Below are 23,512 nucleotides of genomic sequence, written 5' to 3'. Positions count from 1 at the left end.
TCTTCTTAAAGTTATTGAGGCTTGCCTTGTTTCCCAGTATATGGTCTGTCCTTGAGAATGTTCTGTGCACACTTGAGAAGAATGTGTATTCTCCTGTTTTTGGATTGAGTGTTCTCTATATGTCTATTAAGTCTGGTCTAGCTTTTCATTTAATTCCACTGTTTCCTTATTGATTTTCTGCCTGGATGATCTTTCCATTGATGTGAGTGGAGTGTTGAGGTCCCCTACTATTATTGTGTTATTAATGTCTTCTTTTAGGTTTGTTAATAGTTGCTTTATGTACTTTGTTGCTCCTGTGTTGGTTGCATAGATATTTATAAGTGTTATTTCTTCTTGATGGAATGTCCCTTTGATCATTATAACTGCCCTTCTTTTTCTGTCTTTACCTGCCTTATCTTGAAGTCTACTTTTTCTGATATAAGTGTTGCAACACCTGCTTTCGTTTGCCATTAGCTTGGAGTATCATCTTCCATCTCTTCACTGTGAGCCTGTGTTTGTCATTGGAGCTGTGATGTGTTTCCTGGAGGCAGCATATCGTAGGGTCTTGTTCTTTAATCCATCTTGCCACTCTGTGTCTTTTTATTGGAGAATTCAATCCATATACATTTAGGGTGATTATCGATGTATGAGAGCTTAATGCTGCCATTTTATCACTTGTTTTCCAGTTGTCCTGCATTTCCTCTGTTTCTTGTCCTGTGTATTTTGGTCCACCAATCGAGTTCTGTAGTTTTTTATGTTGTGTTTCTTTGTTTTCTTCTTATTTATTATTTGTGTCTCTGTTCTCCTTTTTTGTTTAGTGGTTACCCTGAGGTTTTATTCAAGATCTCGTGGATAAGATAGTCCCTTTTCTGATGGCCTCTAATTTATTAGACTAAACCGATTCAGTCCCTTTCCTCCTCCCCTCCTAAGTTGTTTTTCTCACATCTTATTCCATCTTGTGTTATGAGTTTGTGGTTAGAATGACAAGATTTCCTTTGTTTTTGGTGCTCCTTCCCTTTGTCTTTAATGCTATACTTGAGTATTTGCTGTCCTGCTCTGACTCTATCTATTTAACTCCTTATTCTGTGCTTTGTAACCCTCTTCTCCCTTTTTTTTTTCAGGTATGAGGATTTCTTACAGGGGGGCGTGTCATGGCTACGATCCTTAGCTTGTGTTTGTCTGGGCAAGTTTTTATTTCTCTATCATATTTGAAGGATATTTTCACTGGATAGAGTATCTTTGGCTGAAAGTTTTTGTCCTTCAATGATTTGAATATGTCATTCCAACCTCTCCTAGCCTGTAAGGTTTCTGCAGAGAAAACCACTGAAAGCCTGATGGGAGTTCCTTTGTAGGTTATTTTCTTGCCTTGTTCCCCTTAGTATTCTTTCTTTGTCATCAGTTTTTCCAGTTTCACTACTATATGCCTTACAGTAGGTCTTTTTACATTGACATTTTTAGGACATCTAGCAGCCTCTTCCACATGGATCTCCTTACCTAGGTTTGGGAATTTCTCTGCTATTATTTCTTTGAGCAAGCTCCATTCTCCTCTTCTCCTTCTTGAATACCTATAATTCTTATGTTGCATTTCCTAATTGAGTCGGATATTTCTCAGAGACTTTCTTCATTTCTTTTTAGTCTTAGTTCTGTCTCTTCCTCCATCTGGAACATTTCAATGTGTCTATCTTCAATTATGATGATACGCTCCTATGGTGTCTGCTCGAGCATTCAGGGAATCCATGTTTTGTTTTATTTCTCCCATTGTGTCTTTCATCTCTAGTATTTGCTTGATTCTTTCTTATAGTTTCAATCTCTTTTGTGAAATAGCTCCTTAACTCGTTGAATTGTTTCTCTACATTCTCTTTTACCTCATTGAGTTTTTTGATGATAGCTGTTTTAAATTCTTTGTCATTTAGTTTACATATTTCTGAATCCTCAGGACTGATTTCTGGCTACTTGTCATTTTCTTTCTTGTCTGGAGATCTAATATAGTGTTTGATGTTGCTAGAGGCTCTGTTTTTTCTCATCCTGGTGTTATTAGGTCACAGTTAACACCTATCGCCACTGAGTGGGGTCAAGAGCCAGGTATTCTGAGCCCTCTGCCTTCAGCTGAATTCCCAGGGGCTGGAGCCCTGCTGAGCTGTTTGGAGGAGGGGCACTTTCTCCTGCATGCTCTCGGGGTCTTCTCCCTCTGCTCTCCTGGGGTGTTGGTTTGATGAGGTAACACCCCCCCCCCCAAGTAAGTTTTCACTCAGTAGAGGGCTTCCCTCTAGGCTGCAAGGGCCCTAGGGATTCCTTGAAGTTCCCGCAAACAACTGTACCCTCCCCCGTTCCTTCCTTCTCGGAGGCCTCCCACAGTTCCAATCACAGTGTTTAGGGAAAGGAGTGAAGATTTCTCTTACTCTGTTCCAGCTCATCTGAGGAGGGCTCCAGCCTCTCCCTCCTGTGTCGTATGGCTGCATGGATCTCTCCAAGGTTTTTTGTGTTGAGTTTAGATGTCCCCTCTTGGAGTCTGGATGTTTTTTTCATTGTATATTGGAGGGGGAAGATTTCTGAGAGACCTCACTCCACCATGATGCTGACGTCACTCCTGCATTTGTCTTTTAATAGAGGAGTTTCGTTCATTTAACTTTGTTGTGATTTATTTGGTCTTACTTCTGTCATCTCATGTTATGTTTTCCATGCTTTCTTGCTGTTTTTTTTCTTTTAAGTTTTTGCTTTATTCATTGGGTTTTTTCTCCCAAGTAATTTCAGTGTTCGCCTATTAGTGGTAAACTTCGAATTGAATTAAATGTATGTATGTATATTTATCTGTGGGGGTTAGGGGTGCAACATGGCTTTTTTATCTAGGATGAAGTCTTCCATTTGTTTTGATGTCTTCTATTGGAAGTTGAAAAATTTAACTTCCTTTCGCTTTCTTCTCTGCACTTAGTTTCTACAATTTTAACAATCTCACATTTTTTATTCCAAGTCATTATTTTTAAATAATGTTACATCATATATTTTCTCTTTCAAGGAGTATTTCTCATACTTCATTACTTATAACCATGTTGGTATAATAGCTCAGAGTGCATGCTCTAGTAGACTGCATGTATTTGAATCCTTGCTCTGAGACGCTGGACACACTGTACCTTAGTTTCCTCTTTTTTAACAGGGGTTGAGTATAATAGTACAATGTCACAGAGTGGTTAGGAGGATTAAGGAACTTATATAAAGTGCCTGATAGATAATAAACATTAATAAATGCCAGATACTGTGATTATTATTGTAGTAATAATCATTACTTAAGGTTAACTTTCTCCTACTGATTTTATTGCTCATTTAATTTATTGCCCACTTCCTAATTGATCTCATTTTCCCTGTCTTCATTCCTTCATTTTGAGGTTGGCCCCATTGCTGAGTGGTTAAATTGGCATGCTCAGCTTTGGCGGCCCACGATTTCACCAGTTCAGATCCTGGGCGCAGACATGGCACTGCTCATCAGGCCATGCTGAGGTATCATCCCACATGCCACAACTAGAAGGACCCACAACTAAAATATACAACTAGGTACTGGGGGGATTTGTCAAGAAAACGCAGAAAGAAAACAAAGAAAATTGGCAACAGTTGTTAGCTCAGGTGCCAATCTTTAAAAAAAAAATCTATTCCTTCATTTTGATTGATTTTTGTTGTTGGCTGAAGAATTTCCTTTACTGGGGATTGGCAAACTTCTTCTTAAAGGGTCAGATAAATATTTTATGCTTGCTGTCCATAACGTCTTTGTCACAACTACTCAACTCTGCCCTTGTAGCTCAAAAGCAGCCCTGGACAATATACAAACAAATGGCTAGTCAGCAGGTCATAGTTTACCGACCCTTGCTCAAGACTTCTGTTACTGTTTTTTTTTTTTTTGTGGAATTTTGTTAGGTATGTGGATTATACAATTTCAAAGTCCTTGCATGTCGGAGATTATCTTCTGTTGCTAATGTAAGAAAAAGATGATTTCACTTGTGTGTAATTCTTAGATTACATTTATTTCCCTCAAAATTGTATAGAACTTGCTCTGCAGTGTTCAAGTGTGATGGAGAATTATGATACAACCTTATACTTTCTTCTTAATGATAACTAATTTTTTCCTCCCAAATGGTTGAAGATTTCTTTTTCTTTATCCTTGGCATTCGTCATTTCACCAGGAGAACTTTTTTTTCTATTCTTTGTTAAAAGAGCAAGGCTAAGAAGAAGAGCTAGATTGGTGTATTTACATATCATGAACTTCAACTATTTTTGGCTATTATTATCTTTTTCACCCCTAAGGAAATTTTCTAGATATTCCAAAAGTTAGCAATGAAGATACTTAGTTTATCATTTTGAATTAGACATCATGTGGGAAATGACATTTTCAGTGGTAGAATGTCCACTATTTCATACTGTATAGTTTGGGCTCCCTGTAGTACAGTTTAGTGGACGTGTATGGCTGCACAGCCACAGAAGACATATTCAGGGAAAAGTCTAATTAATTTACCCTTGCTGGAACATATTAAATCACTAAATGGTAAGAAACTAAAAATTGTAGTACAGTCAGAAAGTTATTACAGTGTTTCAAATTCTAATTCTAGCACAATCAACAGAAAAAAACTTTGGTTTTAACTTTATTTCATAATATGATATCATCTATAACCAATTATTGTCCATGTGGATTTTTTTAATTTGCTATTCCAGATCTCACGTTTCAAGAATAATTATTTGCCTGATTTCAGGGCAGAATGCAGTAGTTATCTTCATAATCTCCATCAACTTCAGGTGGCAAGATTAATAGTGGATATTTTGGTCAGTAGATAGTTCTACAAAACAAACATGAGGGCAAGCCTGACTACAAGACTTCTGAGTTGACACAAAAAGTGTAATAGTTAAATTTCTGAGCCACTGATATTATTCACATTATGCCTGCTTCACATAGATATTCCTTTATGCACAGTTAACTGTGTATAAAAATTAAATGTAAAATACATAGCTTTATAAAAAGAAATATTTCTTGTCTTTGTGCTTATCTTTTATCATTCTTTAAGTCTTTTATGTTTTTCAAATACTGACAGCCCTTCTTATTAGCTATAGAGTTAACATGGCACTTATCATGAAACTATTAGAAAATGTTTTAGGCTAACATTATCAAAGAAAATTTATGAAACAGTTACTAACAGAAATGAAATCAGACTTACAAGGCAACTAGGTTGATGAAAAGAAAATTGATCTGCTGTTCTGTGTGTTTAAAATAATTCTTAGGATATTTTCATTTTGTGTAGCACCCTTGTTCTTAAGCTGCATCATCCCAAGGAAATGCTATGGTACAAAAACAACACATCATACCATGGGAACTTTTTCCCTCCACTCTGTGTAAAGGGAAGGAAGATTTCCAGACTGCACGTAGCTATCATACCTTGAAGAATTCAGAACAATTGAGAGAGGGGCACTTTTCTTTCTTTTCAGTTATTTTATTGAGTTGGTTTATAACATTGTGTAATTTCAGGTGTACTTTATTATATATCAGTTTCAGTGTAGACTGCATTGTGCTTACCACCAGTAGTCTAATTTTTATCCATCATCATTCGTGTGTGCCCCTTTACCACTTTCACCCACCCCCTGACCCCCTTCCCCTATGGTAACCACTAATCTATTCTCTTTATCCATGTGTTTGTTTATCTTCTAGATAGGAGTGAAATCATATGATGTTTGTCTTTCTCAGTCTGGCTTATTTCACTTAACATAATACCCTCAAGGTCCATCCATGTTGTTGCAAATGGTATGATTTTTTCTTTTGTTATGGTTGAGTAGTATTCCATTGTATGTATATACCACATCTTCTTTATCCATTCATCAGTTGATGGGCACTTGAGTTGCTTCCACGTCTTGGCTATTATGAATAATGCTGCAATGAACATAGCAGTGCATAGATCTCTTTATATTGTTGATTTCATGTTCTTTGGATAAATATCCAGTAGCGATATAGCTGGATCACATGGCATTTCTATTTTTAATTTTTTAAAAATCTCCATACTGTTTTCCATAGTGGCTGCACCAGTTTGCATTCCCACCAGCAGTGTAGAGGGTTCCCTTTTCTCCACATCGTCTCTAACATTTGTCATTTTTTGTCTTGGTAATTAGAGCTGTAGGGAGGAAGACTTTTCCTCTACCTAATGTGGGTTCATCTGGCCAGAGAACGAATTAAATTCACATGAGACAGAATATCAAGAGAAAATTAAACAAAGCTTTATAACATGTATACATGGGAGAGGTCAGGCAAACTGAGCAACTTGCCAAAATGGCCGAAACCACCACTTAAATATCTAAAGACAATGGAGGATGTTGGGGGTGGAGGGGGAGTCGATCATGGGAGATTACCACACAAGTACAGTAAACAAAATGCAGATTTAAGTCCTTGCCTTTGGCATTGATTAAGAGTTTCTAGAGAGAAGGTCATCTCCCCTTCCTGGTACAGAGAGGGAGATATCTTTACAGATGGAGAGTTCCTTTACAATGTAAATGTCTCTTACAAAGGGTAAGTAAATTCTACTTTTCAGTTGCTTTCCTGTCTGCAAAGTAACTAGCCTCAAATAATCATCATGCCAAAGAGACATATCTTGGGGTGGCCAATTCCAGTCCCCACACAGCCATTCTGACAGGTGTAAGGTGATATCTCATTGTAGTTTTGATTTGTGTTTCTCTAGTAATGAGAGATGTTGAATATCTTTTCATGTGCTTATTGGCCATCTGTATGTCTTCTTTGGAAAAATGTCTGTTCAGATCCTCTGCCCATTTTTTGATCAGGTTGTTTGTTTTTCTAATTATTGAGTTGTGTGAGTTCTTTATATATTTTGGAAATTAACCACTTGTCATGTATATCATTTGCAAATATTTTCTCCCAGTTGGTGAATTGTCTTTTCATTTTCTTCATGGTTTCCTTTGCCTTGAAGAAGCTTTTTGGTCTGATGTAGCCCCATTTGCTTATTTTTTCTTTTGTTCTCCTTGCCTGAGTAGATATGGTATTCAAAGATGTGCTGCTAAGACCGATGTCAAAGTGTGTACTACCCATATGTTCTTCTAGGAGTTGTATGGTTTCAGGTCTTACATTCAAATCTTTAATCCATTTTAAGTTAATTTCTGTGTATGGCGTAAGAGAATGGTCTACTTTCATTCTTTTGCAGGTGGCTGTTCAGTTTTCCCAACACCATTTATTGAAGAGACTTTCCTTTGTCCATTATATGTTCTTGGCTCCTTTGGCAAAGATTAGCTCTCCATGGATGGGTGGTTTTATTTCTGGGCTTTCAATTCTGTTCCATTGATCTGTGTGTCGTTTTTTTGTGCCAGAACCATGCTGTTTTGATTACTGTAGCTTTGTAGTATATTTTGAAGTCAGGGATTGTGATGCCTCCAGCTTTGTTCTTTTTTCTCAGGATTGCCTTGGGTATTCGGGGTCTTTTGTTGTTCCATATAAATTTTAGGATTCTTTGTTCTATATCTGTGAAGAATGTCATTAGGATTCTGATTGGGATTGAATTGAATCTGTAGATTGCTTTAGGCAATATGGACATTTTAACTGTGTTTATTCTCCCAATCCATGAGCATGGAATATCTTTCCATGTCTTTATGTCTTCTTCAATTTCTTTCAAAAATGTCTTATAGTTTTCAGTGTATAGGTCTTTCACCTCTTTGGTTAAATTTATTCCTAGATATTTTATTCTTTTTGTTGCAATTGTAAATGGGATTGGATTCTTGACATCTCTTTCTGCTAGTTCGTTATTAATATATAGAAATGCAACTGATTTTTGTAAATTGATTTTGTACCCTGCAACAATGCCATAGTTGTTGATTATTTCGAGTAGTTTTCTGATGGATTCTTTAGAGTTTTCTATTTATAGAATCACATCATCTACAAACAGTGAGAGTTTCATTTCTTCCTTTCCCGTTTGGATTCCTTTTATTTCTTTTTCTTGCCTAATTGTTCTGGCCAAAACCTCCAGTATTATGTTGAACAGGAGTGGTGAGAGTAGGTACCCTTGTCTTGTTCCTGTTCTCAGAGGGATTGCTTTCTGTTTTTCTCCATTAAGTATGATGTTGGCTGTGGATTTGTCATGTATGGCTTTTATTATTTTGAGGTACTTCCCTTCTATATCCATTTTATTGAGAGTTTTTATCATAAATGGATGTTGGATCTTGTTGATGCTTTCTCTGCGTGTATTGAGATGATCACGTGATCATTATTCCTCGTTTTCTTGGTGTGATGTATCACATTGATTGATTTGCAGATGCTGAACCATCCCTGCGTCCCTTTTATAAATTCCACGTGATCATGGTGTATGATCTTTTTAATGTATTTCTGCATTCAGTTTGCCAGTATTTTGTTGAGGATTTTTGCATCTTTGTTCATCAGCCATACTGACCTGTAATTTTCCTTCTTTGTGTTATCCTTGTCTAGTTTTGGTATTAGGGTAATGTTGGCCTCATAGAATGACTTAGTAAGCTTTCTGTCTTCTTCAATTTTTCAGAATAGTTTGAGAAGGGTAGGTATTAAATTTTCTTTCAAGGTTTGGTAGAATTCTCCAAAGAAGCCATCTGGTTCTGGACTTTTGTTTTGGGGGAGCTTTTTTATTATTGTTTCAATTTCTCTACTTGTGATTAGTCTGTTCAGATTCTCCATTTCTTCTTGATTCAGTTTTGGGACGTTGTATGAATCTAAGAATTTATTTCTTCTAGGTTATCCTATGTGTGGGCATATAGTTTTTCATAGTATTCTCTTATAATCCTTTGTATTTCTGTGGTATCTGTTATAATTTCTCCTCTTCCATTTCTAATTTTATTTATTTGAGCCTTCTTTTTTTCTTGGTGAGTCTAGCTAAGGGTTTGTCAATTTTGTTTATCTTCTCAAAGAACCAGCTCTTAGTTTCATTGATCCTTTTAGTTTTTTTAGTCTCTATTTCCTTTATTTCTGCTCTCTGTTTTATTATTTTCCTCCTTATCCTGACTTTGGGCTTTGTTTGTTATTCTTTTTCTAGTTCTGGTAGATGTAGTTAAGATTACTTATTTGGGATTTTTCCTGTTTGTTGAGGTGGGCCTATACTCCTGTGGATTTCCTCCTTAGTACCACTTTTGCTGCATCCCATAAGAGTTGGTATGTTATGTTTTCATTTTCATCTTTCTTCAAGTATTTTTTGATTTCTCCTTTGATTTCTTCATTGATCCAGTGGTTGTTCAGTAGCTTGTTGTTTAGTCTCCACTTATTTGTGACTTTCCCAGCTTTTTATTGTAGTTGATTTCTAGTTTCATAGCATTGTGGTCAGAAAAGATGCTTGATATGATTTCAATCTTCTTAAATCTGTTAAGGCTTGCCTTGTTTCCCAACATGTGGTCTATTTTTGAGAATGTTCCATGTGCACTTGAGAAGAATGTGTATTCTGCTGGTTTTGGATGAAATGTTCTATATGTATCTATTAAGTCCATCTGGTCTAGTGTTTCATTTAAGGCCATTTCCTTTACTTTCTGTCTGATCTATCCATTGATGTGAGTGGGGTGTTGAGGTCCCCTACTATTATTTTGTTGCTGTCCATTTCTCCCTTTAGGTCTGTTAATAGTTGCTTTATGTACTTTGGTGCTCCTGTGTTAGGTGTATATATTCGTAAGGGTTATGTCCTCTTGGTAGACTGTCCCTTTTACCATTATGTACTGCCCCTTTATGTCTATTATTGTTTTTTTTAATCTTGAAGTCTGCTTTGTCTGATAGGAGTATGGCAACATGTGCTTTCTTTTGTTTGCCATTTGCTTGGAGTATTATCTTCCATCCCTTCACTCTGAGCCTATGTTTGTCTTTAGAGCTGAGATGTGTTTCCTGGAGGCAGCATATTGTTGAGTCATGTTTTTTGGTCAATCCAGCCATGCTGTCTTTTGATTGGAGCATTCAATCTGTTTACATTTAGTGATTATTGATATATGAGAGCTTAATACTGCCATTTTATCTCTTGTTTTCCAGTTGTTCTGTATTTCCATTGTTTATCTTCCCTTGTATTTCTGACTGCCATTTCAGTTTTGTGGTTTTCTGTGATAGTTTTCTCAGTTATCTCTTTATTTATGAGTTGTGGCTCTATTCTGATTCTTTGTTTAGTGGTTACCATGAAGTTTTTATGAAAGATCTCATAGATGAGATAGTCTATTTTCTGATAGTCTCTTATCTCCATTAGCCTAAGCAGGTTCCATCCCTTTCCTCTTCTCCTTCTGAGTTATTGTTGTCACAAATTCTTATTTTTTGTGTTGTGAGTTTGTGACTAAATTGAACTGTTTATAGTTATTTTTGATACTTTCTTTCCCTTTATGTTTTATGTTATAATTAAGTGTTTGCTACCCTGTTCTGAAAGACAGGTGCAGTTTTATGATTTTGTCTGTCTCTTTATCTCCTTGCTCAAAGCTTTGTAAACCTTTGCCTTTTTGTTTCAGGTAGGAGGGCTTTCTTCATCATTTCTTGTAAGTGAGGTCTAATGGCAATGAACTCCCTCAGCTTTTGTTTATCTAGGAAAGCTTTTCTTTCTCCTTCATATCTGAAGGATAGTTTCACTGGATACAGTATTCTTGGCTGAAAGTTTTTATCAGTATTTTGAATATATCATTCCTTTCTCTCCTAGCCTGTAATGTTTCTGCTGAAAAATCTGCTGAAAGCCTGACAGGGATTCCTTTGTAGGTTATTTTCTTCTGCCTTGCTGCCCTTAATATTTTTTCTTTGGCATTGACTTTGCCAGTTTCAGTAGTATATGCCTTGGAGAAGATCTTTTTTCATTGATGTAATTAGGAGTTCTGTTGGCTTCACATACTTGTAAGTCCAGTCTTCCCCAGGTTTGGGAAGTTCTTAGCTATTGTTTCTTTGAACAAGCTCTCTGCTCCTTTTTCCCCCCTTCTCCCCCTGGAATACCCATAATCGTTATATTGCTTTTCTTAATTAAGTTGGATATTTCTTGTAGAATTTCTTCATTGTTTTTTAAATCTTATTTCTCTCTCCTCCTCTACCTGAAACAGTTCTATATTTCTGTCTTCTTATTCATTAATTTTGTTCTCCATAACATCAGCTCTGTTTCTTATGGTTTCTAGATTATTTTTTTTATCTCATTAATTGTTTTCTTCATGTCCAGAATTCCTATTTGGTTTTTATTTTTAGAGTTTCAATCTCTTTGGTGAAGTATTCCTTCTGCTCATTACTTTCATTCCTGAGCTCGTTATTGTCTTTCTGAGTTTTCTTGTAACTCATTGAGTTTCTTTATGACAACTGTTTTGAATTCTCTATCATTTAGGTTGTAAATTTCTATTACTTCAGCATTGGTTTCTGGGGACTTGTCATTTTCCTTCTGCTCTGAAGTGTTACTGTCATTCTTTATGGTGTTTGATTAATTGATCCTTTGCCAGTGCATTTGTGGTAGTTATCGGGTCACAGATTCTACCTGCCCCCCTTAGGGGGAGCAGGAACTGTGTTTTCTGATTCTGCCCATCTGCTGAAAGTTGTGAATGTAGTGCTTCTCTGTGTTTGCCCAGGCTGGCCACAGCTGCTCTGCAGTTTGCGCTCACATGGGCCGAGCCTCTGTGCTCAGCATGTGGGTCAGTCACCATAGGTGGGTCCTCTGTGCTCAGCAGGGGACCAGCTGAGCTGCTGAGTGGTAGGCAGGAGGGGCGCCTACACAGGCGCTGAGCTGCTGCTCGGTGGATCCCATGGACTGCTGTGTTCCACAGATGGGCAAATTCTCACCTGCGCTGTGCTAGAGGGCAGGGGTGTCCACACAGAGGCTGAGGTGCCACACGGTGGGTCCCACGAGCTGCTATGCTCCATAGGCAGGGGCACCTTCTGAGTGGGTGGGGTGCCTTCTCACCTGTGCTGTGCTCAGAGGGCAGGTGCCAACACAGGGGCTGAGCCACCACTCAGTGTAGAGTCTTCCCACCAGTGGGGCCACTGTGGCATGGTGGGCATTCCCACAGGCTGGAGTGCAATTCTAAAAGCCTTCGTGCAGGGCAGGCTGTCCCCACCTCCTCTTTTAGTCATGCTGGGCCACTGTGTGAGGATCTGTGACCTGGCCTGCTGCCACTGGGGAGGGGGAAGAATGCACTCACCTAGTTCCACTACCTCCCAGGCATCCAGTCCACCCACCCTCAGATGCATAGCTGCCTGGATCTCTCAGACGTCCTCTTGTACTCTGCAGGGAATCCTCTGCTGGTTAATGAATGTCCATTTAGTTGCAACTTAAAGGGGAGAGACTAAGGAGAGAACTCACTCCACCATGATGCTGACATCATTCTTGGAGGGACACTTTTTTGAAATCTAACTTGTAGGGTTTTCTCCATTTCCTAAGTCTGATGTTATGTAGAAAACAACATACTAAGCCCTCATATAAAAATAATGTTAGTATACTAGTCTGCAAAGAAGCAGTCCTATTGTTTCTAGAAAGGATAGGTCATTCTAGAATTAACTATATTTAGGATACTGCATTGATGGGAGGCATTGACCATCTAAAGTACCCCACAGGAGGACCATTAGGATGTTGAAGTTTTGGAAGCAAATTCTGAGAAACCTTAGTAGAGACATGATCATAAGTTTTTATGTAATCAGAGGGCCATGACATAGGTGAGAAAGCAGATATATTTTTTTCTTTCTCTAAAAAATTAAACTAGGATAGTTTGTAGGAGTTACACAGAAATAGATTTGATTTCTGCATGAGAAAAATAACTCAATTAGTATGGCCGACAATGATTAGACCTCAGAAGTGGTAACCTCCCTCTCAGAAATAATCAGAGGCTGTCTGATCCTTACAAGTTCAGTAGGTAGGTTCATCATTCAGTAGGGTTCATCATATTCTAAAGTTTTTTTTGTAACTCAGAGTTCTCTGATATTGCATATTAATTACCTCATTTGTTCTACAGCATCATTTTAAAAGAGGAGTGGTGCAGGTAGGAACTTTGTGGCAGGAGAACCAAACCAACAGAAAATAAGAAACTTGTTTAAAATCTAGTCTCTTCATTTTTTTGTTCATTCTGTCAGTACCACCAAAAAATAATTTAAGACATAATGACTCATTATGTTGTTGGAAGAGCCAGAATTAGAGCCCAAGTCTTATGCATTTTCCATTAAAGAACAATAAGCGAAACAGTCATGAAAATCTTGAGAAAGCTAGTATTGTTGCTATCTGATTGTTTGACTTACTATACATAGAAAAAGATGGGGGTTTTTCTTATTAAAGCAAACTATAAAAGTTTACTGTGCCTCAGGGCCGGCCTGGTGGCTCAGCGGTTAAGTTTGCATGTTCTGCTTCAGTGGCCCGGGGTTCACCGGTTCAGATCCCACATGCGGGCATGGCACCACTTGGCTCACCATGCTCACCATGCTGTGGCAGGCGTCCCACATATAAAGTAGAGGAAGATGGGCATGGATATTAGCTCAGGGCCAGTCTTCCTCAGCGAAAAGAGGAGGATTGGTAGCAGTTAGCTCAGGGCTAATCTTCCTCAAAAAAAAAAAAAGTTTACTGTGCCTCAAAGAACATCCTAGAGTTGTTATTATTGTTATCATTATTGTTAATGATAGAATAATATAAAAAATGGATTCTTAACTAGAACAGACCTAATGTATCTCCATTTCCTAGCAGCATATATTGTCATGGAATTCTAAGTAAAAGAAGTATGATAATAAACTTTGTATAGAATCTTATTGTTTTAATCGGTTCCAAGCTATGTTATGATCGTTTTAGAAATCATTATACAAAAAGTAGATTATCCTCTTAGCATGAGGAGAGAAGCTTCACTGTTCACTCTATAAGTAGCCTGGGATTTAAAAGAACTCCCTTCTCAGTACCTATGGAAATAGGTTGTGAGCGTAAATCCCAAACACCTTAAAGCTTTCCTGAACAGCTGTATATAAAAATTACTCTGAAGCCAACATTTAAGGAAAGAATTACCTAATTGCATATTCCTGTGTAGCATGTTTCACTTAGAGCAAGCTGGTTTTTTCTTGTTTGTCTTAAATACTTTGATGTGATCAGCAGATGAAGACTGAATAGGCTGAGAGAACTACTCCTGGAAAAACCTTCCCTGATAGTCTGGTAGGGCTTAAATGAGAATGTGCAGGGCTCCTCCCCTGACTTACCTCGTCAGTGACCAGCATATCGGAGTTCAGCCTCTAGAGTGTCAGCGCATGTACTTTAATAAACACTCTGAGTAACTCCACATGAAGCAAATGCTCTGTTTGAAAGTAAGCCAGGATAAAAAGATATAGATACCTCAAGTAGTACAGGGTGTGCTTTGTTTGGTAAAATGAATTTAACCTTAGTTGTAGGAGGACATATTACTATGATTTGCTAGAATAACTCATTCAGTCATTTAAATGATGACCGGGCATGTGCCTTCACAGAACTCACAGCACGTAAGAATAAAAGATTATGATAAAGCTAAAAATGTAAGCACCCTGTGTAATCTCTGTAAGCTGTGGAGATAGGGATTGGGAGTGCTGCTTTAAATCCCGTGTGACAACATACTGACTGGCTCTTGCCCAATTTTTCCATATTTCTATTCATTTTGACTGTATTCATCCTGGTGTTGTGATGCCACCTCCTCTTACACTGCTTCCTTTCTCTTTCCTCTCACCTTAAATATTGGCTTCCAACTGCATTCTACCCTTTCCTCACCTTTCTCCTCAACCCTCACTTCTCCTTGGGCAAATTCATTTCAGGCTCTTTGCAGCAAACCACATGCTAATGACTCCCAACTTTAACCTCTCTCTTCTAAGCTTTAGACCCATATTTCCAACTATCTCCTGAATATTTTCATCTGGATATGCTGTGGTGCTTGAATTCAGCAGATCCTGTCAGAACTCATTTTGTTTCTCAAACCTTTGACGTTTATTTTATCTCTTGGTTAATGACATGCAAGATACCCAATAGCCTGGGCTAAAAGCCATGCTGTCGGCCTTTTTCACTCTCAACTCAATTAATTATTAAATTGTATAATTTCTGCCTCCTTAAGTTATTTCAAATTTGCTCCCTCCTCTCCATTACCACTCCCGTCACCTCAGTTCACATTTTCAACATTTACAAAAACTTCTATCATCTTCTCTGAAGCTGGTTTTTGTTTTCCAACTCATCCTTCAATGTAAGCAGAGAAGTCCTTCATAAATGCCAATTTGATTGTGTCACTCCCCTACTTAAAACTTTCAGTGGCTTCATATTGTCTGCAGTTGTTAAAATCTGAAGTATCTACAAGGGTTAGGCAAATAATTTATATGAGTGAAGTGGGCCAAGTGTGAGACAATAGGGGAGAATAGGAGAGTGTATTCCTGTCTAAAGAAATTCATATTCAGAATTTTAAAAAACATGTGACAAACCTATCTGAGAATCTAATGTTGCTTATGGGTCTCCAGTTAGTGCAGCCAAGTCTAAACTACTGAGCATGGCATATGCAACGTTTCTTTGATATCAGGTATGTCCTTGAGATGAACAACTTGGAACCCTCAGCTATTGCAGAGACTGACATAACCAGTGAGTCATATTTTGTTGTTTTGTTTCTAGGTCAAAATGTATCAGAATAAAGAGTATGAGTGTATTATTGGAAGTACCACTGCCTTGATTTTGGAGGCCGTGGAGCATAATGGAAAGTCTATGGGCTTTGGAGTCAGCATTGACCTAGGTTCACTTACCAGTTCTGCCACATATTAGCTGTGTGATTTTGAGCTAATCATTTAGTGGCTTTGAGACCAAATTTCCTACTCTGTTTAAAAAATAAAGAAATAAAACCTTTCAGGATTGAGAGTATAAAATCAAATAACGGCTTTAAATTATCCATCTCAATGCTTGGCACGTAGTAACTCTTCAGTAAAAGACAACATCTAGACAGGTAGAAAAAATTTGGGAAGTGGCGATAAGTGTACGAAAATCTAATTCCCCCAGGTACATTCTTCCCAACAATTGTATTTGTGGCCTAAAGAAGAGCAAACCTGTTGGAAGCCATTATCGAGTAAGGCAGGCAATTGGAAGCTGACAGGCAGATGATTCACCCACGTGACTGAAAACCAGGAGCTTACCAGCCTAGCTGGCTGCCTAGCTGAAAATCGAATTTAAGCCTAGAGGGTTGCTATTAACAAATTTATGAATATGGTAATATGGACTCTCTACAACTATGCCTAATGTGCTAAGCCTTTTTTAACTTTTTTGTCTACGTAGAATCTTTAAATTTTTTTTAGTAAAACTGCTATTAACTGAAAATTTAGTTCAATAGTATCAGGATATATAGGATATCTTATTTTGGTTTATTCTCTATGGCTAATAAATTTGAAGCACCAAAGGAAGGAAATGAACAACTTAGTTTTCTTTACCAGAACATTTAGTATGGTAAGGAAGGAAAGCTGTTAGATTTATATTTAATTCTAATGCACAAATATGTTAATTATATTTTGATTGCTCTAGGAACACTAAAGAAGTCTTGAATAACTTTCCTCATTTACTTAAGGGAAAGAAAATACACCATCTTCTCAAGATTTGCATTTTTCATTTTGATTTTTAAAATTCAGCTTGATCTTAACATTTAAGTATGCTTTGCTCAGTAATTTGTGTACCCAGCTGACATGGTTGAAATAGGGGCTAAGTAGCTAACAGTATGCTTTTCTGCCTTACCACAGAGCTATAGCGATAGTGAGTAAACTAGTATAAATAATAACCTGTTGGCAGAATGACATCCACTGAACTCCTGATTGTACTTACCATGGAGAGACTAGAAAGAACAAAGTAGAAAGCTAGCTTGTTTTAAAAGACTTAGGGTTTCAGCTTCTTGCTGTGCAGCAGTATGTCTCACCACAAACAGACTTTTGTGCCCAGATAAATAATACTATAAGTAACAGAGCAACAACGTTAATATTATGTTGTTGCTAAGAGGATGGTTTCTAAAAAGCAAAGCTGAAGTATTTGAGTGTTGAAACACAAAGATAGACAACTGCTGTCTTTAATGGTCATGGTAAAATTCTCTTTTGGTTTTAAGGAGTATTGCTAAAAGATTGATCTGGATAAATATGGTGGCATTCTGTGACTTGATATTACTTTTTAGTGTTTAACCGCCTGTTTTTCTGAAAGGAATGATTTTTTCTTTTTGGTCAATGCCTTCTAAATATTTTCTTTCTCCTCCCTCCCTCTCTTGCTCCTTCCCTCCTACGCTTCCTTCCTTCCTTTCTACTTGCAGCTCCTCAGAGAAATTTTGAAATTGCCTTCAAGATGTTTGACTTGAATGGAGATGGAGAAGTAGACATGGATGAGTTTGAACAGGCAAGTTGTCCTGGAAAGTTCCATTAAGTACATTAATATTTAACACATTTTCACGTGCCTTGGAGTTTCGTTGGCCTTGGTCAATATCCTCAGATACTATCCAGTTCTTGAAGTACCTAATGTGTCATTTTTCAAAAATATCCTTACTTTTAACAGGTGGGTTTTTTTTCTTTGTTTTCACTCTAAATGTAACGAATCATTTGAGTGTATGATTAAGGTCAAGGTTTTGCTTTGATTCCCCAACATGAATTATACTTTAATGCTGAGAGGCTAAGTTATGGCTATTCAATCATATATTCAGTCAACATTTATTAAACAGCTCCTTTGTGCCACACAGTTCCAGAATACAAGGATGAATGACATATGTTCTGAAAAAATTTCTATAAGACAGGGAAAAATGATACCATGCCTTTTGACCATAGCATGTACATAGACATGTACAGTTTCTTCTGAATCCTAGGAAGAGATTACATTTCCATAAAACTCTGTCATTGGAGGGCCATGATACCTCTCCAGATACAATTATTATGATTGTCAGAAGTGGTTTCAAAACAGAAAAAAATATATATATGGGAGAAAGCACTTTCATATTCAAAATGAGAAAAGGAGGGAAAAGAAGTGGGAGAAAGTATCAGGTATAGTATATCTTTAAATAAGAGATGCACAAAGTCAAATATTTCAAAATACCTAGAGACATTTGTTCAAATTTCCATCCTATATCCATCTTAATACCTTCACTTTTCCATAATCCTGCATTTTACTGGTATTTCCAGGTGCTCAAACAATTATAAATAGAACTTGTTTTGATATGTTTTTATTTATTTATTTATTTTATTCTTCTCCCCAAAGCCCCCCATACATAGTTGTAGATTCTAGTTGTAGATCATTTTGGTTGTGGCACGTGGGATGCCACCTCAGCATGGCCCGATGAGTGGTGCCATGTCCATGCCCAGGATCTGAACCGGTGAAACCCTGGGCCACCAAAGCGGAGTGTGTGAACTTAACCACTTGGCCCCAGGGCCAGCCCCTGATATGTTATCTTTTATTTTAGATAGAACTATTTTATTTTTTATTGAGATGTAATGGACATATACCATTGTTTTAGTTTCAGGTGTACAACAATGATTTGATCTATGTATATATTGTGAAATGATTACCATAATAAGTTTAATTAACATCCATCACCAACATAGTTACAAATTTTTTTTTCTTGTGATGAGAACTTTTAAGACCTACTCTCTTTTCAACTTTCAAATATACTGTACTGTTTTGTTAACTGTAGTCACCATGCTGTACATTACATCCCCAGGACTCATTTATCTTAGAACTGGGTACCTTTAGATCACCTTCACCTATTTTCCCACCCACCTACCCCCCACCTCTGGCAACCAACAATCTGTTCTCTGTATCTATAAGTTTGGCTTTTTTTTTAAAGATTCTACATATAAGTGAGATCATACAGTATTTGTCTTTCTCTGTCTGACTTACGTCACTTTACATAATGCCCTCAAGGTCCATCCATGTTGTCACAAATGGCAGGATTTCCTTCTTTTTTATGGCTGAATAATATTTCAGTGTGTGTGTGTGTGTGTGTGTGTGTGTGTATCACATTTTCTTTATCCATATATCCATTGATGGACGCTTACATTGTTTCCATGTCTTGGCTATGATAAATAATGCTGCAGTAAACATGAGGGTTGCAGATATAGCTTCAAGATAGTGATTTTTTTCCTTCTGATAAATATGCAGAAGGGAAATTGCTGGATCATATGGTAGTTCTTTTTTAAAATTTTCGAGGAACCTCCATACTGTTTTCCATAGTGGCTGCACCAATTTACATTCCAGCAACAGTGAACAAGTGTTCCCGTTTCTCCACATCCTCGCCAACACTTGTTATTTTTTGTCTTTTTGATAATAGCCATTCTAACAGGTGTGAGTGATATCTCATTGTGGTTTTGATTTGCATTTCCCTGATAATTAGTAATGTTGACCATCTTTTCACGTACTTCTTGGCCATCTGTATGTCTTCTTTGGAAAAATGTCTATTCAGATCCTCTGCCCATTTTTTAATCAGATTTTTTGGTTGGTTGTTATTGAGTTGTATGAATTCTTTATATATTTTGGATATTAACCCTTTATCAGATATATGATTTGCAAATATTTTCTCTCATTCATGAGGTTGGCTTTTCATTTTGTGGATGGTTTCCTTTGCTGTGCAGAAACTTTTTAGTTTGATGTAGTCCCGTATGTTCATTTTTGCTTTTGTTGCCTTTGCTTTTGGTGTCCAATCCAAAAATCATCACCAAGACTAGGGTCAGGGAGCTTATGGCCTATGTTTTCTTCTAGGAGTTTTACAGTTTCAGGCTTTACATTTAAGTCTCTAATCCATTTTGAGTTAATTTTTGTGTATGATGTAAAATAGGGTCCAGTTTCATTCTTTTGCATGTGGCCGTCCAGTGTTTCCAACACCATTCATTGAAGAGACTATCCTTTTCCCATTGTGTATTCTTGGCTCCTTTGTCAAAATTAATTGACCATATGTATGCATGAGTTTATTTCTAGATTCTCTATTCTGTTCCATTGATCTATGTCTATTTTTATCCCAATACCATACTGTTTTGATTGCTATAGCTTTGTAATATAGTTTGAAATGAGGAAGTGTGATGCCTCCAGTTTTGTTCTTTCTCAAGATTGCTTTGGCTATTTGGGGTATAATTATTTTTTTTATATTTTCAAAGAACCAACTTTTCACTTTGTTAATTTTCTCTATGGTTTTGTTTTCTAATTAATTGATTTCTGCTCTCATTGCTTTCCTTCTATGTATTTTAGGTTTTCCTTGCTCTTTTATGAGTTGCTCAAGACAGTATCTTTGGTCAGCAGTTTGAGAATTTTCTTCTTTTCTAATATAAGGATTTAAAGCTATACATTTTCCTCTAAGCACTGCTATAGCAGCATCCTACAAAATTTGATATATTGTATTTTATCATTTAGTTTGAAATATTTTCTATTTCCCATGTGGTTTCCTTTTTGGTACATGCATTGTTTAGAAGTGTGTTGTTTAATTTCCAAGTATTTGGGGTTTTGTTTTTTAGATCTCTTATTGCTACTAATTTCTAATTTAGTCCCATTGTTCTCAGAAAACATACTCTGCATGATTTAATTCTTTTGAATTTTTTGAGACTGGTTTTATGGAACAGCATATGATCTATCTTGGTAAGCATCAATGTGTCTTTTTAAAGAATGTGTATTTTGCAGTTGTTGAGTATAGTGTTCTATACATGTCAATTCTGTCAAGATGGTTGCTAGTGTCGTTCAGATTCTATATCCTTACTGATTTTTTTAACCTAGTCATTCCAGCATTTGTTGAGAGGGAGTTGTTGAAATCTCCCTCTATAGTTATGCAATTCTTCATTTTACTTTAATTCTGTCCATTTTAGCTTTATGTATTTTGAAGTCCTGTACACATTTCTTTTCTTTCTTTTTTTTTTTAAGATTGCCACCTGAGCTAACATCTATTGCCAATCTTCTTTTCTTTCTTCTTCTTCTTCTCCCCAAAGCCCCCCAGTACATAGTTGTATATTCTAGTTGTAGGTCCTTCTGTCTTTGCTATGTGGGATGCCGCCTCAGCATGGCCTGATGAGTGGTGCCATGTCTGTGCCCAGGATCCGAACTGGTGAAACCCTGGGCCGCTGAAGTGGAGCACATGAACTCAACCACTCGGCCACGGGGCCAGCCCCCTGTGCACATTTCTGATTGTTATGTCTTCCTGATGAATCAATCCTTTTATCATTATGAAGTAACACTCTTTATCTTCAGTGATACTCTTTATCTTAAAGTCTACATTATGTGATATTAACATAGAAACTCCAGCCTTCTCATGCTTACTATTTGCATGATGCATTATTTTTCCATCCATTTGCTTTAAATCTATCAGTGTCTTTATGATTAAAATGCACCTTTTATAGACAGCACATAGTTGGGTCTGTGCTTTTTTATCCATTCTGACAATCTTTGCCTTTTAATTGCAATATTTAGTCCATTAATATTTAACATAATTATTGATTTAATTGTATTTAGATCTACCATTTTGCTATTTGTTTTCTGTTTGTTCTTTCTGTTTTTTGTTCCTCTGTTCTATGTTCCTGCCTTCTTTGGGGTTAAATAACTATTTTTTCAAGAATTATGGTTTAAATTATCTGGCATTTTAGCTATACCTCTTTGCCTTATTTTTATAATAAAAACATACATTCTTAAATGTACACAGTCTACTTAGAATTAATATTGTACTACTTCACATAAAATGTGAGAACCTTGCAACCATGTAGTTTCATTTACCTTCCTCCATCCTTTATGCTATAGTTGTCTTGTGTATTCCATTTACATAAATTATAAACCCCATAATACATTGTTAATTTTGCTTTAATGGTCTTATATATTTTAAAAGAAAATAAGAGAAAAAATATTCTGTATATTCATTCACATATTTACCATTTCTGATGCCCTTCATTCATTCCCAAGATCCTAGTTTCCACCTGGTACCATTTCCCTTCAGTTGGAAAAACTGTCTTTAGCATTTCTTGAAGTGCATATTTCTTGGCAACGAATTAATTTATATCATTGTTAGTTTTTGAAGGAAAAATCTAGATATAGAGTTACAGGTATAGATTTAAAATTCTCTGTTGTTTCACTACTTCTGATTCCTTCTGATGGAAAGTCATTGGTTATTTGAATCATTGTTCCCCTGTGTGTAATATGTTGTTTTTCTCTCTCTGCTTTCCAGATTTTTCTTTATCTTTGGTTTCTAGAAATTTGATTATGATATGCCTCAGTGTGGTTTTCTTTGTATATAGGCTTCTTAGTATTTTATGAACTACTTGTATTTATAAATTTATGATTTTTATCAAATTTGAGAAGTTTCTGGCTATTATTTCTTTTTAAAAAAATGGTTTTTTGGCCCCCATTCTCTCTCACCTCTTTCTCTGGGACCATATGATATTGGCCCACAAATCTCTGAAGCTCTGTTTGTTATTTTTTTCAATCTTTTTTCTCTCTGCTCTTCAGACTGTATAATTTCTATTGATTTATCTTCATGTTCACTGACCCTTTCTTCAGTCATAGCAACTCTGTTACTAGGCTAATCCAGTGAATTTTTACTTCAGACATTGCACTTTTCAGTTCTAGACCTTCCTTTTCATTTTTGATATAGTTTCCTTTCTCATTTGAAGTTTCCTATCTTTTCCTATTTTACAAGCATATTTTATATATTTGAGCACTATTATTATAACTGCTTTAAAATCCTTGTCTGCTAGTTTCTAATATCTAGATCATCTCAGGATTGATCTCCATTGATTTCCTTTTCACTTGAGCCAAATTTTCCCATTTCTTCATATGTCAAGTAATTTTGGATTGTAGACTGGATGTTATGAATGATATGTTGTAGACTCTAGATTTTGTTATATTCACCCGAAGAGTATTAGTGTTTTGTTTTAGCAGGCAATTAGCTCAACTGAATTTGGCTAGACTTTATATATAGAATTTGGGGCTTCCCCTCTTTGGCTTTCTCTTTTTCGGGATTTCCCCTTCACTCTCCAGGGGTTGTGGTTGCTCCAGATTCTGTCCTCAGGTTTTTCAATCCAGAAAAACTGAGGGCGCCAATCCTTCTCATTCAGACTGGGGGCTTCCTTCAGGCTGAAAACTGTATAACGTGAGAAACTCAGCCAGTGCCATTCCCTTCTTCCAAGTCTCAACTCCCCTCCAGGATCTGCCCATGAACACTCTCTGATGCTTTCAAGTAGTTGTTTGGTGTGTTTTGTCTGTATTGTGTAATTGTCATCTGAGGAAAGATTGGCCTGAGAGGAGCTACTCATCCGTTACCAGAAGTGGATTAAGACCTGTTTAGTATTAAATGCTAAGAGTTGGCTTCAGATAGGCCTAAGAAGCAGGAGGGAGAGAAATAAAAGTGGGAGAGGGGGAGAAGGAAGGGAAGAAAGAAAATACAAAAAGAAAAAAATGTAGTTTTGAAATAGCCTTATAAATTACTTAGGGTAGCCCTCAGGAGCAAAATTGCCATAACTTCCCTACTCCTGTTATAGACACTAACGTTCAAACTTTGCTCTGATTTCCCACGTAAACAGGCATTTTCTTGACAGTGTATTTGTCAAGCTTGTAAAAAAAGCTAAACAGAACTAGTATGAGGACTCACACATTCCATTATCATTTATCTTCAAAGTTAAATTGCATAA

General features: G+C 36.8%; 1 protein-coding gene across 7 annotated transcripts in view; it reads left to right on the top strand.

The window, feature by feature from the left end:
• Positions 1–23,512, top strand: part of MICU1 (mitochondrial calcium uptake 1) — a 266,742-nt gene that overhangs the window by 167,106 nt on the left and 76,124 nt on the right. For 6 of the 7 annotated variants that reach the window (XM_070489912.1, XM_014840267.3, XM_070489910.1 and 3 more), the window contains one exon: positions 17,188–17,270. In XM_070489912.1, the coding sequence (XP_070346013.1) occupies positions 17,188–17,270 (83 nt within the window). Of the gene's footprint in view, positions 1–15,438; positions 15,498–17,187; positions 17,271–23,512 lie in introns of all 7 variants that reach the window. The other variant, XM_070489916.1, reaches the window with a different exon arrangement.

The sequence above is a fragment of the Equus asinus genome, chromosome 2 (assembly GCF_041296235.1).
Source record: "Equus asinus isolate D_3611 breed Donkey chromosome 2, EquAss-T2T_v2, whole genome shotgun sequence".
In the NCBI taxonomy this organism is placed as follows: Eukaryota; Metazoa; Chordata; class Mammalia; order Perissodactyla; family Equidae; genus Equus; species Equus asinus.
The sequence above is the reverse complement of the archived record's forward strand: the minus strand, read 5'-3'. Positions and strand labels throughout refer to the sequence as shown.